The sequence below is a fragment of the Quercus robur genome, chromosome 1 (assembly GCF_932294415.1).
Source record: "Quercus robur chromosome 1, dhQueRobu3.1, whole genome shotgun sequence".
NCBI lineage: Eukaryota > Viridiplantae > Streptophyta > Magnoliopsida > Fagales > Fagaceae > Quercus > Quercus robur.
Window position 1 is genome coordinate 19047612 of NC_065534.1, and position 19902 is coordinate 19067513.

The window sequence follows — 19902 nt, forward strand, 5'->3', positions numbered from 1 at the left end:
TAATGACCAAGCATGCCACTTCGCTAACCATTTGTACGTGAGTTAGATTTGAGCTTATACAGAGATATAAAATAAGTTATCTAATAGTACATCTACATGAAAGAGTTTCTAAGTAACAAAGATACGAGTTTTGACATGACAAAAGCTAGAGAAGAAGAAAGTGATAGCAAGAATGTAAAAAGACACAAGATGTACATGAAAAACCCTAGAAAAGGGATGAAAAACCACGGTTTGAACAAGAATGGAATGTTCTTGCTCTGCTTAACTTTGTATTATATGGGAAAAGAGGTAACTCTTGTACAAAGGATGTTCTTTCTTAAAGAGAGACCTTGTTTTCTACCTTCCTATCTTATCAACTTTCTACTCTCTTCTCTAAAGATCTACTTGGGTTCTTACTCTAAAAATACAACTACATGTTCCTTTTATAATCTGAGGAATATGATTGAGTACAAAGATAGGTTTCAAGTCATCATTTCCTTATTTTGAACATTTTCACAGCTGTGATATTATCTAGTGACTGGAGGAGAGAAAATGCGCCAACATGGCATTGTGGCCCGTGGGTAGGTGACTTTGCCACTGATTGGGAAACAGGCCTTGGACAATGAGAGGGACATCAGGATTACTGTGAATGATACACGTGTCTCTGAAGTGATCCAACATGCATTCAACCAATAAGGGGTGTCCTCATAAGGGGTGTCCTCATAGTTGCTAACCTTAGAAAGTCACTATCTCCTTTTTTGTGAGTGCTTGAGTACCATATCAGGTGCAAATCTTACTTCTTTCCCAAGACAGTTACGCTTTTGGCAGGAACCAAGAATAGGATCTTTTAGCCAACGCTTCCTCTTCTTTTGCTCACAGCCACTCCACGTGTAGTGTCCAAATCCAACCACATATGCATTCTCCTATGCCTTAGTGGTGTAATGTACACCATTGTAAAACAATGTTGTCTTCTTTTTGGGCCATTGATTTGTCATTTGAAGGATTGAGATTAGGTTGCACGATGCAATAGTTCTTAATGGCTATGATTGAGAGTTGAGAAAAGAAACTTTCAATCTTAACTATTAGATAAAGAAAATGAGAAAAAAGTAGAAGAGTTAAAATTAAAAAGAAAAGGTAGTAAAAACAATTTGTGAGTGAGAAGGGGGTAATTAATTACACCTGATCTAAATCCTCATTTGAGTATACATCACCAACCAATTGGAAACATAAAGAGATTGGAATTCTCTTTAAAGGAAATTAACCAAAACACAAACACACACCAATTGTGAGAGAGAGTGTGTGTGTGTATATATATATTCTAGTTAGCTCAACCGGTAAAGTCTTTGATGGTTGAATAAGAAATCTGGAGTTCAATCCCCGAGCAGACGCTATAAGTTGAAACTCTCTCAATATATATATATATATATATATATTTGCTATAAATATAAATTCTTTGTTCCACTTTTTTGGTTTTTACTTAATGCTTTACCAATTATAACTTGGCATGTATTCATTTTATTGATTGTATTGTGGAACACAAAGTGGAATATAAAATGTAAGACAAGAGGATTTGTATGGGCCAACCACTGGCATAATTCTTCTACTCAACAATAATAACTTTTCACTTAAGATTTGTTATGAAAATGTTATAAATGTAGCATTACTATCTTATAAAAAAAGAAAAAGACATACACATCAAGTTGTTATTAGTAGAGTATAAAGTAGAAAACAAAAAATAATACAAATTGGTGTCTTGGTCTAATGATAAAGAACTATCATCAAGAACGAACGCTATAAGTTGAAACACTCTCTCAAAAAATATATATATATATATATATATATATATATTTGCTACAAATATAAAATTCTTTGTTCCACTTTTTTGTTTTCTACTTAATGTTTTACCAATTATAACTTGTCATGTATTCATTTAATTGATGGAACCGTGGAACACAAAGTGGAATACAAAAAGTAGGACAAGAGGATTTGTTATGAAAATGTTATAAATGTAGCATTACTCTTTTATTAAGAAAGAAAAAGACATACACATGGAGTTGTTATTAGTAGCATATAAAGTAGAACACAAAAAATAATACAGAAGATTTCAATGGTTATCTACATAAAACTATCGTGTGTACCTTTGCTTCTAATCTCAAGTTTGAAATCTCTTGTAACAAAAACCAAAAGAAACCCCTCTAAGTTCAAACAAAATGAAGACATTGCCTAAAAATGCAAGAGCAAAAAAACTTACACAATTTTTTCCAAACTCAACACTTTTTTTACTGCTCACAACTCACTATATAACGAGTTGTGATAAAAGTTATAAACGTTTTTGTGATCCTAACATTGCCTGGCATTGCCTTATAAAATTTCTTTTTATTGAGAAGCATTGCCTTGTCAATTGACTCATTTTTCTTTTCCTAATTTTTTATTCAAAGTTCAAACCATAGTTTTTTCTTCTTGCCAATAGATAGAAAAATAGTAATATTTATTGACCTAATCAACCCATCTAGTTAGGTGGAAAGTACTTGGTAAAATACAAAGTCATTGTTCATAAATATTAATATTAAACTACTGCTTTTTTTTAAGAAACAAAAAAAAAAAAAAAAATCGCATGTGGCAGTCATTGTCCTACGTTCCACGGTACATTTAAGTAAGCCTATAGTTACCACCAACTTGAACCAGAGTCTTTTTTTTTTTTTTGAGTAAATAGTAATATTTATTAGAATACACACAAAAATAGTAATACTAGTGTTTTAAACCAAGTTTATAATACATTACATAACCAAAGTACAACTACAAAATAGTCTAACATTTATAGTTATATACTAGAGTTATAAACAACACATACTAAAAACACATAATTAATGTAAAATAAACATCCCTATTTTTTTTAAAATAAATAATAATACTTATCAGAATCAACACAAAAATAATAATTCTCATTCTTATTAAAATATTGCTTTTAACTTTTGTCTCAGTTATGTTTCCGTCAATCATATTCTTTCTTTTACTTTTTTGTTGGGAGAATTCTTATTCATATATCTGTCTTTTTCTTCAAAGTAGCTTATACGGAAGAATTGCAACAACTTTAATTTAATGAGATGCAGCTGTATCCCATTCTTATTTCCATTTCATTCGATGATTATTATTATTATTTTCATTCAATGTTAGAGCATCCACAGCAGTGGAGCTAAAAATTTAGCTTTTTAGCTCCACCAAAAGTTACTTTATCTATTTTACCTACATACATGCTGCAGCAGTGGATCTATTTTAGCTTTTAACACAATAAAATAATATAAACATCACAATAAAATAATATATCCATTACAATAAAATAATATATCCACTACAATAAAATAATATATCTTATACAATAAACAACAACCACAACCACCTTCAACCGCCACCGCCACCGCCGCCACCACCATCGCCGCCGCCACCGCCGCCGCCATCGCCGATGACTTTTTTTCCACCACCGTCGCCGCCGCCACCACCACCGACGACTCTTTTTCCGCCGCCGCCGCCGCCGCGTGATAGCAAATAATCGTCTAGTGTTATATTTTTTTTAACCCCAAATTATACTCATACATTTTTTTTTTAGTAAAACAATTTTTCAATTATCATGATAACGTATTATCGTCTCAATTATCCGGAAGCAACCTTGAAATAATGTGAACTATGAAATGAAGGAACTTTATAATGTAGTCCATAGATTTATAAGAAAACATAGAAAATAAAATACATATTATAGCAAGAACAATGTAGTCCATAGATTTGCTCACATACATAATTCAAACCAAATTACAATAAAACTCACACACTCGCACAAGTTCTTATGACTCATACTAAACCCACATACAAAAATTGAGAGTCAATTTCTATATCCCGTTCATGATACCCGTGATAAATGTTAGGTCTCTACGTAACTCTGTGTCCCTACGTGACTCCATAAAATTAGAAAATATATATATAAACTTCCCTGCACGCAGAAAATTTCCAAACTAACATTTATATCGACACAACAAATTACATAGATAAATTACACAATAAACTTACATTTATATTACAGAGACATTTTTTTTTTTTTGATAGGTTATATTACAGAGACATTTATATGAGCCATGAGTCAATTTTGGTTTTATGCAACACAGGAACGTGGTTTTGTGCACACAATTTACACTAACAACAAAACATAGCTTTCCCGCACAAATTCACACAACCAATTCCAAGGACACAGAGACCACAAATTCACACAAAGAGACCACATAATCCAAACAACCAATTCCTGCAAACAGAAAATTCCCAATACAGAGTGCACAGAATCCACTCAACAAAATAACACAAAATTTCCAAACACAAAATTTCCAATACAGAGACACATAATCCACACAACCAATTCCTGCATAATCCACACATAATCCACACATAATCCACACAAAATTTCCAACCACAAAATCACACTAAACCCAGAACAAAAAAAACAGAAAAAACAGAAAAAATCATGTGCACAGAGACCAAATAACAGAAAAAATTCACTACAAAAGAAAAGAGAGAGCACTGACCTGAAGTGGATCGGCTGGGACGGCGACGGCGACGGCGACGGCGTGGGCTGGGCTGGGACGGCGACGGCGTGGAGAGCTTGATGAGTGAGAACCGAGCTTGCGACGGCGACGGCGATGAGCGAGGGAGATGAGTGAGGGAGATGCGGCGACGGCGTGGGCTGGGTTGGGCTGGGACGGCGAGGGACGGCGTGGGCTGGGCTGGTCTGTGGCGGCGACGGTGATGAGTGAGGGAGATGAGTGAGGGAGATGCGGCTGGGACGGCGTGGCTGGGCTGGGCTGGGACGGTGAGGGACGGCGTGGGCTGGGTGGTCTGTGGCGGCGACGGTGATGAGTGATCTGGGAGTTGAGAGTGAGGGACGGTGATGAGTGATCTGGAGAGTGAGGGAGAAGGAGTTGAGAGTGAGAAGGAGTTGAGAGTGAGGGAGAAGGAGACGGTGAGATATAAAATAAAAGAATGAAAAATAAAAGGAGACGGTGATTATTTTAATCGGCTGAGGATTAAAAAATTATATTTTTTTTTTAGATGAGCGCTACAGTGCACATCTATCTTTAGATGTGCACTGTAGCAAATCAGCCAAATTTTATGGCTTTAGCTCCACTGCTGTGGGCTTATTTTGCTATATTGGTGGAGCTAAAATAGCATTATAGCTTTTTAGCTCCACTGCTGCAAATGCTCTTACACTTTATAAGTTTTGTCCCTGTCACTTTTTGTCCATGGCAATAATTATAGAGCTTTAACATTTATCTGGGCCGAGCTATATAAATATTCCTCTAAACTACCTTCTAATTAGCCATAAATTCATAAAAAAGCCCCCCACCCCCCCCCCCCCCCAAAAAAAAAAAATCATCTATCACCACCTCGGTTGGAAGGCATATACAATATACATAGGCCACACACAAATTTTTTTTTTTTTTTTTTTTTAAGTGTCAAAAATACTTCTGCAACATTTTTCTTTTCTAGTCTAATATACATTTAGACAAAAGATGGGTAACCATTACTGGACTGTAGAGGTCTCCTTTACTTACACAAGGGTAGCCAAAGAAGGATAATTCAACGCAACATCAAATCGACGCCTCTAATAGCATTTTCTTGACTGTAGAGTTTGTATATACTAACCCAAATCAGAACCAAATTACCTAAATCAAAACCAATCTGACCAAAACATTCAAGATTGAGATAGTTCAAGATATATATATATATATATATATATTTTTTTTTTTCAAATCTTAGGATTTCATTAAGGTTTAAAGTTTCTCTAGAATTTGGCTAAAATGTAAAACACACTCTTAAAGTTTGGAAGTGTTTTAATTTTTCACACTAAAGTTTCAAAATTTTGATTTGCGTCCCTAACATTATGAGCCATTTTAATTGGCAACCCTTCCGATAGTATTATGTTGATGTGGCTGTTAAGTGAAACATAAGCCTGGCACATGTGTACTAGTTGGTCCAATTAAATCATGTCATGTAGATTTTATTATTTCATGTAATTAAATAAATTTAAAAATCTTTTAAAATTAAAATAAATCATTAAAATTTAAAAATTAAATCATTTTAATTTAATTGATTGTAGAGGATTTATTTAATTTATTTAATTGATCACATGGAAAAATTGCAGTGTGGCATTCTTTAATTGGACCAAGTAGCGTAGGTAAAAAACTTACATGGCATTTAACGGATACATAAATATGAGCATTAACGGAATAACTATCAATCAAAATGGCTCACAATGTTAGGAACGCGGATCAACATTTTGAAATATTGGGAGGTAAAATCCAAAGACCCGTAAAATTTAGCAGTGTGCTTTGTACTTTAACACAAAGTTTTATCAATAGGCTATAAAAATGAAGTGAAAAGTTAATAGATACCTGTGGGGACACGTTTTGGAGCTCAAACCCAAAATGTAAAGGGATATCGGCCCTCAGGAGCGGACGCCATAGGTTGAAACTCTCTCTCAAAAAAAAAAAAATATCGGCCCAGTGAGCCCAATACAAAAAAATGATCTATTAAAAGATTCTTTAATAGTTTTTTATATTTTCATTAAAGTACTATTAAAAGTTTTCTAAAATGATCTATTAACAAAGAGTCTAAATTTGGAAAGAATGGAGTATAAAACTCATATTTTACACTATTCAATAAGAAATTGTCATATCAGTATTTTACTTAAAACTAAGGGTAAACTACATATTTGGTCTCTAACCTTTATAGTGAATGTCAATTTGGTCCTTAACGTTTTAGATGTATCAGTTTAATCCCTAACTTTTTGGTATTGTGTTAAAATAGTCCTTGTCGTTAAGTGGTGGATGAAAAATGCTAATAAGACTAACAAACATGTTAATTTAAAAAAATAAAATTTAAAAAAAAAAAAAAAAAAAAAAAAAAACCCTTGACCTAATAATTTGGGAATTGAATCCATTGTGAGAAAGGAACGAAGGGGACGGGGGAAGAGAGATTGGAGACTTTAAGAGTGCTCAGTCAACAGCGATGGCAACTTAATTATCCATCAATGGCAAAACTGATATAGCCACTGGAAATCAAAATTTTTTCTCAAAAAAAATCCCAAAAAACTAAAACAAAGGTCCTGAATTCATTTTATATTTTCATAATTTATTTTAACAACAAAAACAACGATCATGGAATTAACAAACAATCCAAATGAAAACTATTGTAAATTAGAATTAAACAAATAAAATAATTCTCAAGATACATTTCAAACTAGAATAACAACTAGATATACCACTTTATAAAAAATCAAAAAATAAAAAAAAAATCAAAACATGATCTAATAAAATATAAATTTTGTGAAAGGCATAACAGTTGTTGACTTATATGGAGGACACAGTCACACAGACATGATCTAGTAATATATTACTGAATGATTATTCAAGCCCTTGATGAGTTGATTGAGTTTGTCGATGCGGATGATGAGATGAGTGAGGAACAAAGGATCGTTGTGCTAAAGTAGTTAATGAACATAGAAGACAAGGATGGTGACGATGAGGAGAGCGTTGCGCTAGCTACGTGATGGGTGGGTCGATCTCCACTCAGTCAGGCCTCTCCATTAGCTATATGTATATCAGCTTCGTCATGGATGGATGGGTCGCCGTCATCGTAGATTGAGCACTCTCAAACTCTTTGATCTCTCTTCCCCCCTTCCCCTTCGTTCTCCTTTCATAGTGGATTATGTCCCAATCAATTAGCTTTCTTTTTTCTTTTTTTAATTGAAGGGCACATGACAACTTACTTGGCAAAAATAATAATATTTTAATATCTTTATTAGTCTTGTTAGCACTTTTCATCCATTACAGTTAACTGCAATGATTGTTTTGATACGATACCAAAAGATTATGACTAAACTGACACCTCCGAAACATTATGGACCAAATTGACATTTACAACAAAGTTTAAGGACCAAATATGTAGTTTATCCTAAAACTAAATATATTCTACCACAATTAATAACAACACATCAATCTTTTACTTAGAACTTCAAATATAATATTTATTGAAAATTTGAAATGTTTTTCTACGTAATTAGATAGATTTATATTTCAATAACATAATGACGTAGTATGTACTTATAGGGAGCAAACCAAAAGTTTACACCAAGTCTTTAAAAAATTTAATCTTGTTAACAAATGCACGAACACAGATTCAAATATGAATACGTATAGCTTCTGAAATTGACAAACTGGTCTGTACACTCACCTAGGTTGACTATGACAAATTTGACGAGATTGACTGACCACGTTGCAGTACTATTTAATATTGTTATGACCATGACACAGATTTTATGACCATGACACTGTTTTTGGAACAACCTCAATTCAGTTGCTTGTTTGAATGGACTCTTTAATTTGTTGAAAAGTTGTGACCAAATCATCCTTAAAGCCAAACAGACTGACGTGCCTAGAAATATCCCTTGACTGCCAGAAAATTCAATGAAACAAGGCAATAGTAACCATTGCATGGCGATGATGACTAAAGTAAGAGTTTCGCTATAAGATTGATGAATCATACATATAATTTTGTCACACTCTATTTACTCCAGACCTCAACTCCCATTTTGTTTATTGAATTATTGACAATGGCTTTTGCTTTTGCTCTTACTCAAACTCTCTTTTCTTTGCTACTTCTGCTACCAATTTACAGTACTGTTGCTCAAACTAATGGTGCCATTACATTGGGTGCTTCTCTCTCAGCAACTGATAACTCTTCTTGGTTCTCACCTTCTGGTGATTTTGCCTTCGGTTTTCGTCAACTCAGCAATACAGATCTCTTCTTGCTTTCTATATGGTATGCCAAGATTCCTGACAAAACCATAGTTTGGTATGCAAATGAAACACTTGCACCAAGAGGATCACAAGTGAATCTAACTGCTGACAATGGGCTAGTACTTACCAGCCCTCAAGGCCAACAGTTGTGGAACTCTAGCTCGCTTAATGTTGCCTCTGGTGTTATGAACGATACAGGCAACTTTGTGCTCAAAGATAGTAACTCCAATGAGGTATGGTCGAGCTTCAACAATCCTACTGATACGATTTTGCCTACACAGACTATGGAAAATGAAGGGTCACTTTTTTCTCGACAATCAGAGACCAACTTTTCCAAAGGAAGATTCCAGGTACGATTTCTTGATGGGAATCTTGTGCTCAATACCATAAACTTGCCCTCAACATATGCTAATGGCCCTCCTTATTATAAAAATGGAACTATTGGTGATAATAATAATTCAAGTCCTGGTATACAATTGGCCTTAAACGAGTCAGGCTACATGTACATTGTGAGAGAGAACAAACAAAGATTTGTTCTTGGAGAGGGAGTAGTAAACTCAGAAACTGATTACTATTATAGAGCCACTCTCGACTTTGATGGGGTTTTCACCCTATATTCTCACCCAAAGACTTCCATTGGAAGCTGGACTGTCGTCTGGTCTGTACCAGAAAACATTTGCACGGATATTTTTCTTGAAAATGGTGGTATTGGTGCTTGTGGGTTTAACAGTATCTGCACCCTCAAAGATTCAAGGCCAACATGTAAATACCCACCTGGGTACTCTTTAATCGATCCAAATGATCAGTATAGTAGCTGCAAAGTGGACTTCATACAGGGTTGTGAAGAAGATAAGCTTAGTTCCACAAAAGATATCTATAGTGTAGAGGAACTAACATATACTGATTGGCCAACATCAGATTACCTAAGGTTGGAGCCTTTTACAGAAGTGGATTGTAGAAATTCTTGCCTGCAAGATTGTATATGTGCTGTCGCAATATTTACAGAAAATAAAACCTGTTGGAAGAAGAAGCTACCACTCTCAAATGGGAGATATGACGGCAAATTTAGTGGGAAAGCTTTTATCAAGGTTAGAAAATCCACTATACCTGGTTCTCATCTCCCAAATCCAAACAATACGCCAGATCGAGAGAAGAAAAACCAGGACGGTTTGATAATTCCAGGGTCAGTGCTTCTGGGTTCTTCCGTATTTGTTAACTTTATATTGATTGGTGCTTTTTGTTATGGTTTTTTCTTCATTTACCAGAAGAAACGTAACAAAATTAACAGAGGTAGTAGTGTCTTGGATATAAATTTGCATTGTTTTACATACAAAGAGCTTCAAGATGCTACAAATGGGTTCATGGAAGAGTTGGGAAAGGGGGCTTTTGGAATTGTCTACAAAGGAGCAATCCAGATGGGTTCTAACATCCCTGTTGCAGTCAAGAAGTTATATAGTTTTGCACAAGATAGTGACAAGGAATTCAAAGCTGAGCTTAACATAATTGGTAAGACACATCACAAAAATCTGGTTAGACTAATCGGATTCTGTGAAGAGGGGCAACAACGGTTACTGGTATACGAGTTCTTAAGCAATGGCACATTAGCAGATTTCCTTTTTGGAGATTTGAGACCAAATTGGAAGCAAAGAATCCAAATTGCTTTTGGAATTGCAAGAGGACTCTTGTATTTACATGAAGAGTGCAGCACCCAGATAATCCATTGTGATATAAAGCCTCAGAACATACTTCTTGATGAATATTACGAGACTCGAATTTCTGACTTTGGATTAGCAAAGCTCTTGATGATGGGTCAAAGTCATACTAATACTGCCATTAGAGGAACAAAAGGGTATGTTGCACCCGAGTGGTTTAGGAATATGCCAGTCACTGCTAAAGTTGATGTATACAGCTTCGGTGTCATGCTACTAGAGATCATTTGTTGTAGGAGAAGCGTAGATATGGCATCTGGCAGAGAGGAGACAGCAATTTTGACTGATTGGGCTTATGACTGCTTTAGAGAAGGAACATTAGATGCTCTTGTAGAACATGACATGGAGGCCTTGGAAGACAGAGAGGAGCTAGAAAGGTTTGTCATGATTGCTATTTGGTGTATTCAAGAAGACCCATCTCTTAGACCAACTATGAGGAAGGCTATGCAGATGCTTGAAGGAGTTGTTGATGTACCTGTTCCACCAAGTCCATCTCCTTTTACTACTACAACGAGTTTGTAAAACTTTACAGTCACTTTGTATTATCTATTTGCAATCTTTCCTAAGGGAAGTGATTTGTAGTCAAGTTCGTATTGTGCTCCATTCAGACAACTCTGTTTTTAATTTTAGTTTGTGCCTTTATGAAGAAGAGAGCTCAACAAATGGAAATTGCTGTAGTGGATATGTATGTAGTTCTTCAAAAATGATTATTAGATTCAATAAGAATTAATGAAATTCATATATAGCTCAAACGAAGATTAGCATACTTGAAACCAGAAGTCACATGTTGTAAACTGGGTAATGGTAGCAAGGATGTTCTTCTTGTGTGATCATGTGTCTACTCTTTTCCTAGTTTGTTGCATTTTGACGTTGTTTTTGTTCTTCAAACTCTAGCTTTTGCTCCCTTTACTTTATCAAAGCCACATATGATTCTCATTGATGTGAAAGCTACACGTGACTCTCATTGATGTCAAGCCTACAGGTTTACAAATTCTGTAATCTACAGGACATAAATGCAAACCATGGCTATCACGCCATGGCGGCAACAGCCTCTCTGGGTCTAGCGTGGATCAAAAAGTCCAAATTCCTTGTTTACAGAGAATTCATTGTATATTTGGTTTAGCTTTGATTTTTTTTCTCGATTCCGTGTTGAATCATTCTCCAAAACTATGCAGTCACAATTCATGGAACTTTTATGCGCGTTTGCTTGCATTACATTGTCTACTTTTCAATAGCCATATTTCCAGCCATAGGTATATTAGCCAATGTCTTGCAGCATGCAATAGAATTGAGGGGACAACATTTCAAAAACGTGCAAATAAATCAACTTTGGAAATCAGAAAATCAATCCTTCTATATTCATGGAACCGTACTTGAATCGTGGTTCAGGGACACCATGATATTGTGGGAAGCCTTAATTGCTTGGACTATTAAGAATCCAGTTGTATCGGTTTGGTGCTATGCTTAGATTTGTAAGGTCTTTTTTTCTTTTATTTTTCTTTTTTTGTGTGTGTGTTCATTTGGTGTTATGCTTAGGTTTAATTAATGCATTGTCAAGGATATTGTAGCTGAATTTGACACATTTCCATACACTAAGTGTTTGGAGGGTTTAAGGCAGAAAGGGTTAAAGCTGTGGGGTTAAATGATTTGATTAATACATTAAATCAACACAAATAAGATTATAAATCTTCTACTATTTGTATTGATAATCTTATAAATGTGCTGTTCTAATACTCAGTCTTTTTATAAAAATAAAAAAATAATTATCCAATCCATGAGCCATCCCAATTCACATGGATTGGGTTGGGATAGGTCAGAACCCTGGGATTGATTGAGTTTGATTAGTTTAAGGGAAAAAGTGTTTGAGTAGAGAGGTTAGCAACATATTATAATTATCTTTAAAAAAATAGTTTGATTAATGCATTAAACCAACACAAATAAGATTATAAATCTTCTACTATTCTTTTGATAATCTTATAATTGAGCTGTTCTAATACTCAATTTTTTTATAAAAATAAAGATAATAATTATCCAATCCATGAGCCATCCCAATTCACATGGATTGGGTTGGGATGAGTTGGAACCCTATGATTGATTGAGTTGGATTGGTTTTTTTTCAACCCAACCATGGTGGGTTAAAATGAAAAAACTCTTCAACCAAACCCATGCACTACGTAGTAGTACCTATTTTCACAATAAAGTTTGCAGTCAGTCCAATCATCAGTCTTTATGGTAAGAATGAAGCCTATCTTAATATTTGAAAGAATGAGCCCTAGCATAGTAATATTTGACCCCATTAGAATAAATGTCATATATCCTATTTGGGGAGAGAGACCATTTGTCTAAAAGAAAAAAACTCACTGATATATCAATTACTCACTTCTTGAACCAACTACTCTAATTCCAGTTTATTGGAGGAGAGAGAGTGAGAGACACCAAATAACTCTACCAAAAGTCCATCAATACTCATGCTAGAACCCCATTTAAACTCAAAAAAGTTGAAATCAATAGGCTTCCCATTTATGTATATCAACTACTTACTAAAATTGTTTTCAGTTTGACTAGCATTTTCAATTTGATCAAACACCCGAAAATCTAAAAAATGTTTTCAAGAAAACGATCAACGACCAAACATACTCAATCTTTATTTCAGGGAAAAGTTAATGGATGTCTTAAGAGCATTAGTTGAAGAAATATTTTAAAAAAAAATTTATAGGCAAAAAACATTTTTACAATTTTTAAAAAAATATTTTCATGAAAGTAGAATTAAAATTTTTTTTAAATAATCTATTATTTAATTCTCAGCACGGAACTCAACTCTCATATGTCCCCTCACATCACTTTCAATGATTACACAACATCTATACTGCATTAATAAAACTTTGTCATAGGCCTACATTATAGCTCTATCATCTATGAGGCGACCATGCATAGCATCAGTTTTGCGCCTTCTGCTTTTGCCATGCTATAATTAAAATGAATTAAAACACATGATTGACTAATTTAGTACAAAGTGTTATCTTAACCAAGACAACTAAATTCAATAGCCATGTGTTGGAATTTAATTGAAAACCTAAGGAATTGTACCAAGTTTCACCCACTTGAAAAAAATAAAAAATAAAAAATTCTAATCCTTGACTAGTGGAAGTTTCCTCAAGCACAAATGCACGTGAAGCAGAGAGACTCCTCTGGCAACAGATCTTGATACGATGTCTCTTTACTTCATTGTTGATTGTGTTTCTGAAGAGGGGATATAGAAAAGGAATATTAATACTTATTTGATTAAAATTAGGCTTCCACATCTGTTGGTTATACCTCTTTCTAGAACAAAGATCAATTTTTAATTATACAAGAAAACCTTATTGACCATGAACATACAGATGAAGTTTTTCTTATGGTGAATGTTTCAAAATGCAATTAATTAATGAATCTGATTTGACAACTGAACCTGCAGTGCTCTCAAAATTCAAAATCAAATGGAATGATCAACAAAAGATTAGTGACCTCTACTTGGACCAGAAAAAATCTTGCTTATTATGTCAACAGTTTACCTGACAATCTCCAAGGACACAACTGCTCAATGGTCAATTACTTTTTTCAATATAAAATTCATCTCATGTTTTACAGAATCAGATCAACAAAACATATGAGCCTAACCAAGCTACTGATTATAAATGACCTCATAGATCAAACAGGGAATATAACATCCGTGGCAACGCTACACAAGAATAGAAACTTTTCCTAGTTTTTGCAAGTTCTGAGCAAATACATAATTATAGTCTAGTGGTTTGCCCAAAGCACTTATGCAATAGGTAGCTAAGTTTCCTAAGTATGTGAGGTTCCATTACCATGGGACAATTTCTTTCCTAAGCCTGTCTATGTGTGTATAAATATGCATAGAAACACAAGAGACACTAATAAGGGTGACCTAGGAAAAGTCCATTTATGTATACTGTACCCTTTTCATAATATCACTTTAATAAAATGAAAGAAAATTTTGAATTCTTAACTCTCTGTCCTTGTGAGAACATTCTTTAACTTAGGTATGAGCATGATGCGGTCTGCTTGTGTATCTTGCAGCCCCTTTAGCTGTTCAAGCCATTTTAGCAAATCAATCCGAGGCCCATGGACAACCCAAGGTTTAGGTGACCCATTTTATGCCTCTGGCACATGGATATATTATCAATTATCCTTAACTTATTAGTACTATCCTCAACTATCTTTAAATATATAAAGATCAACCAAATAAATTAACTTTGGAACTTACACTGCTAGTAGAGGCTTGAGATCGTAGGCTATCGAGGGCAACCATAAATTCTGCACGCAATCGTGCCTCCATAGCAGTCCTTGCTGCACTCTCTGCCTGCAACCGTGCCTCCATCTCAGCCCGTGCTGCACTCTCTGCCTGCAGTTGTGCCTGTATCACACTCCGTGCTGCACTTTCCTCCTGCAACTTCAACTTCATCTCACCAAGCTGCTCTTCAAGTGCATCACGCTCCATTTGAACCTCACCAAGCACCTCTTTCTGCTCTGGGATCGACCCATGTCTCTGGCCCCGTACATGGCCTGGTCTAGAACCAATCACTGAATGAAACAATTCATCCTCAGTTGATGACGATAGTGGCACCCCCTCTTGTTCAGACTTCTGAGTAATTAACTCATTAACTTGCTCCTGCAATAAGAATGCAAACACGCATCACGTAGAACACACACAGAAATGTAAAATAGAAGCATCACACAAAATTTTTACTAACATAAATCTGTCTGGCATTGTCGTCACTCCAAGTACCATCAGAATGACGATGGCACAGAAGCCATGTCCTGTATTCACTAGGCTGCTGACCAGTCAGGGGGTCCCGCTGTATTCAATTTAACATAAAAGATTAACTAATAAATTAAAGACAAATGTAAAAAAATAATTACTTTTTTATCATTAATTTTTCTACTCACCGCATCATAACTCACAGCTGCAAAAGACTTGCTTCCTGTGATTTTACCTGTCTTTTGCTTCGATCGGTTTTCTTTATTTCTATCACTAATGGTCTTCATAGGATAAACATATTCAAGTAGTCAATGTAGTGTAATTGGAATGAAAAAGAAAACTTAGCAAACATAATTTAAGGGAATAGGAGGAAAATAAAGTAAATAGCATATAAAAGATGCACGGATTTTTACCTTAAAATCATCAGTACCAAAGTATGCAATAAGAGACTCCCATTGCTGCTCTGTGACCTCCTTGGGCCGGTTCTGCCTGCGATCCTCATCGTTGTCGTACTTACTGTAGTCCTTGGAGAGTTTTGCTCGCCAACCCCGATATCTTCGATTAGCCAACTGTAATATGCTGGCTCTTCGCAAGGGCGTATCCGGGACTCTCCACCTACCCTGAAATGACAACAAATAAAATACAATTGACAAACTAATAAAATAACAAATAGATTATTTACATTACACAAACAAACACACACACATGCATATATATACATACATATTTCCTTACTTACCAACACAGCTGCAACAATGTTATCTTTTGCCTCCTGCGGTACTTCTGCCCACTTCTTAACATTAAGCGGTGCATACATTCTCATCTGTTGTACCACCTCATCCACAAACATCCGCTGATTTGGCCCCACAGCTGAATTAGACTTGTCTGAGAACTCAATGTCCAACTTCCCATCAGTACTCTCTTGTGCTCTCTTAGCCAGCTTCAAGCCTTTTGCAGGTCCTCGTCCTTTCTTTCTGCTTGAGGCGGAAGCTGAAGTATTAAACATCACAACCTTAGACCAAATCAAAAGGCCTAACAAGTATAAATGCATTAACAAAACTAAGCATATTGTAATAATGGACTTATACTTTCAGATGTTATTGTTAGTGTGTCCACTGAGAGCTCCGAAGGTGCTGATGATTGTGCAGGAAGGGGTGTATGCATGGAGGGATCAGTAGGTTGCTGATCAGACTGAGTATCTGTATGGTCTGGCTGTGATGCACCCATAATGTCCTACACAAAAGTGTAAACAAATGGCAACTTTAATACCTGTGTCTGTGTGGTCTGTGCACATATAAAATGTAATTGAACCTATTACAACATGTGAAATGCTTCACATGCCACATTGCAATCGGTAAATTGGATAGTTTTTATTCAAACAGAGAAAATGCTGAATCTGTTTGCCAAGAACACATCCTCTGAGAACAAGGGAAAAATCTTATGGAACTTCTCAAGACAAAGTGATGCAACACCTCATTATTGCATTCAAGAGACATTTGCAACATTACACAGATTTATGATGATGATTAATGACGAGGATTTAAGGTTTTTATCCATGAGTAGATGGATGCCAATATGTTAAAGAACACCTCAATATATCACATCTCTGTACCATTCTCCCTCACTTAAAACTATAGTAATCAATAACTCATATCATCATCAACATCAACCTGAACCACTCAAAACCATCCAACCCAATCCGACCAGACACCAAACAGCCGGCTCTGAGTTCACTTGCAATCGAAAATGGGTTCTGTTAATCAAGACTCACTAGGATTCAGGTGGGTGTCAGGTTTTCATATCATTATGAAAAAATGGTAAACCCAACCCGACCAAATTCTTTTAAAAACTAAGAAAGCTACATGTCATTTTCTCATTGGCTATTTACATTTCTCACTTCTCCAATAACAAATATGTGCTCTCTCTCTCTCTCTCTCTCTCCCTCATATTTTGTGGCTTCTACGCAATCTACTAGCCAAGCTCCTGGACTAGATCTCGACTTTGGGCTTAGTGATTCAATCCCACAATCCGAGCTAGATGCCAAGATCATATGGCTTAAATTAATAGCACTCATTTGAAACTTCAAGAACTACAAGTGCTCAGTGACCAAAAGTTTAAGGTAAAGAGTTTGTAAATACTTCACTTTCTAGATCAACATCACATGTAGAAATCATCCCATATAGAATAACAGCCATCATTTATTCACACACCAAGAACTAATTAACAACATCTAGCTACAAATGAAGAATAGGAGAGAGACCTGTTGTGAAGGGGAAGCAACAAAAGCAATGTCCACGTCTTCAAGTGTTTCTTCATTAACAGTGGGCGCTTCTTCTGCTTCTCTTGTACTTGGACTCTGCTCCTCCTCAGTTTTCTCTTGCTCTTCTTCTTCATGCTCCTCATGATCTTGCTTAGGACCCTCCTCAACCTCTGATTTGGATTTCACTTTGAGTTTGTTAGTGCTTCCCTCTCCTTGTTCCTTCACCTTCTTTTTGTCCTTGATCTTCTTCTTCTTCTCCCCCTCCAATTCCAATATTCTAGCACTCCTCCTCTTCTTCTTACCCACTTCTTCTTCTCCCACCTCACCCATTTTCACTCTCTCCCTAAAATTTTAAATTTCCAAAATTAAACTAAAAATAAAAAATAAAATTTATGAAATTGGGGAACTGGGTATTGGAGAAAATTGAGAAAGTGATAATGGGTTACCTTTAATTTGAGTGAATCAGAGTGGATTTTCCGATTTGGGGATTTAGGGTTTTTCAGAGCTGACAGGATTTGCAGGGGTTTGAAAAGCTATTAAGGCGAAAAAAAAAAAACAGAACAGAACGAAACGTTGTTCGAAACTTTTTTGTCGGGGCTAAGCTAACATATTATTATCGCCACGATAAAGTTGCTAAGGGATCGCCAATTTATCGCGATGAAAGAAGTAACGTAAATCGCTATAATACAGAATACAGTGCGGGTTCCAACTTTATCACGTCGAGATTGATAAATGTGACAACAAACAAGTGTCTACACTTTTGCCACAATAATGTAACTGAAAAAAAATTGAAAGTGCATTCTCATCTGGTCTTTTAAAATATAAAATATAGTTCTTGTCCTGCAAAATTATTAGTTTACATTATATTAGTATAATATAAGACTATGCTTTCAAAAAAAAAAAAAAAAAGACTATAAGATTTACATTGTATATAAAATAAATTTTGTGAAAATTTTTGCCACATTAATATAACTGCAAAAAATGTATTATATTGTATACATTTGTTTTATCTACAATATAAGATTTATATTAGTAGTATAATTATAAACCAACAATTATCAATTTTTTATTATAGAGTATATCAATTATCATAAGTAAAAATAGGGTAAAGACATTCTACAGGTAATAATGTATTTTGCAAAAAATTATACAAGTACGTGAACTATAGTATTGGTTTTGCGTTTTGATGAAAAATGAGTTACGTTAAAATGTATCTTCTATGCTCAAACTTTTGATAGCTTGACAAGGTTGAAAAGAATGGTTCTAAAGTAAGGTAATCACATTCAACACATTGCCTTCGCACATTAAAGGTACGTTTGGTACACTAAATGAGAATTACGACAGGAATTGTAATTTTTATTACTAGGAATAAAATGTGTTGTAATGTAATAACTAAATCTATTCATTAATTTGGTTGTGAGTTATAACATTAAAATGAAACTTAACATTTATTTTTATAAGGCTGAAGTTTTATGGAGTAGGGTTAACTCCATCCAGTAAATTTCTTTTATGCAACTCTCTTATACCCACACTCACTCATAGTATAGGGTATTTAGATGATTTGAATCGAGTAGGATTTTATGCTATATAAATGCTATTGTAACCTTGACAAGGAATAAAATGTGTTGTAATGTAATGCTATAGTATTGGTTTTGCGTTTTGATGAAAAATGAGTTACGTTAAAATGTATCTTCTATGCTCAAACTTTTGATAGCTTGACAAGGTTGAAAAGAATGGTTCTAAAGTAAGGTAATCACATTCATCACATTGCCTTCGTACACTAAAGGTACGTTTGGTACACTGAATGAGAATTACGACAGGAATTGTAATTTTTATTACTAGGAATAAAATGTGTTGTAATGTAATAACTAAATCTATTCATTAATTTGGTTGTGAGTTATAACATTAAAATGAAACTTAACATTTATTTTTGTAAGTAAGGTTGAAGTTTTATGGATTAGGGTTAACTCCATCTAGTAGATTTCTTTTATGCAACTCTCTTATACCCACACTCACTCATAGTATAGGGTATTTAGATGATTTGAATCGAGTAGGATTTTATGCTATATAAATGCTATTGTAACCTTAATTTTTCATATAGTAAATTGATATTTACTTGTTCTCATGGACGTAGGTACATTGCCAAATCACACAAATTCTCTATATTTATTTTTCTCATCTCTATTTTTTAATCTAGCTTAACTAATTTTCACAACATCATGCCATCAGTAGATTGGAGATGACTGACGTTTGGGCTATTACTAGAGGTAGAACATTTGTCGAGAGACCAGAATTAATCATTTTAATATTTGTCGAGAGACCATTTTTCTGACATGCCACATGTCTTAATTTCAT

The 19902-nt window shown here is 34.8% G+C and overlaps 2 protein-coding genes across 3 annotated transcripts; one reads left to right on the plus strand and one right to left on the minus strand.

The window, feature by feature from the left end:
- The first annotated feature begins 8608 nt into the window (after positions 1 to 8608).
- Positions 8609 to 11209, plus strand: LOC126724200 (G-type lectin S-receptor-like serine/threonine-protein kinase RLK1). The gene has a single exon (XM_050428629.1). The coding sequence runs from the start codon at positions 8630 to 8632 to the stop codon at positions 11045 to 11047; it is 2418 nt and encodes an 805-aa protein (XP_050284586.1). The 5' UTR covers positions 8609 to 8629; the 3' UTR covers positions 11048 to 11209.
- A 2282-nt stretch (positions 11210 to 13491) lies between these two features.
- LOC126724217 (uncharacterized) lies at positions 13492 to 18220 on the minus strand. 2 transcript variants are annotated; one of them, XM_050428650.1, is made up of 9 exons: positions 17994 to 18219; positions 17548 to 17890; positions 16376 to 16520; positions 16027 to 16277; positions 15701 to 15907; positions 15476 to 15568; positions 15280 to 15384; positions 14793 to 15197; positions 13492 to 13765 (listed from the first exon to the last, which is right to left on the minus strand). In XM_050428650.1, exons 2-9 carry the CDS (start codon positions 17875 to 17877, stop codon positions 13748 to 13750), a joined length of 1554 nt encoding a protein of 517 aa, XP_050284607.1. In that variant the 5' UTR covers positions 17878 to 17890; positions 17994 to 18219; the 3' UTR covers positions 13492 to 13747. The 2 variants fall into 2 exon arrangements, with proteins under 2 accessions (XP_050284607.1, XP_050284611.1); XM_050428654.1 differs by having other exon boundaries at positions 17548 to 18220.
- Between the last annotated feature and the right edge of the window lie 1682 nt (positions 18221 to 19902).

Coding starts and splice junctions, on each gene's coding strand:
- LOC126724200 (XM_050428629.1), top strand. CDS start 8,630: ATGGCTTTTGCTTTTGCTCTTACTCAAACTCTCTTTTCTTTGCTACTT.
- LOC126724217 (XM_050428654.1), bottom strand. CDS start 17,877: ATGGGTGAGGTGGGAGAAGAAGAAGTGGGTAAGAAGAAGAGGAGGAGT. Junction 16,521..17,547: donor TTGCTTCCCCTTCACAACAG/GTCTCTCTCCTA, acceptor ACTTTTGTGTAG/GACATTATGGGTGCATCACA. Junction 15,569..15,700: donor TTGGTACTGATGATTTTAAG/GTAAAAATCCGT, acceptor TATCCTATGAAG/ACCATTAGTGATAGAAATAA.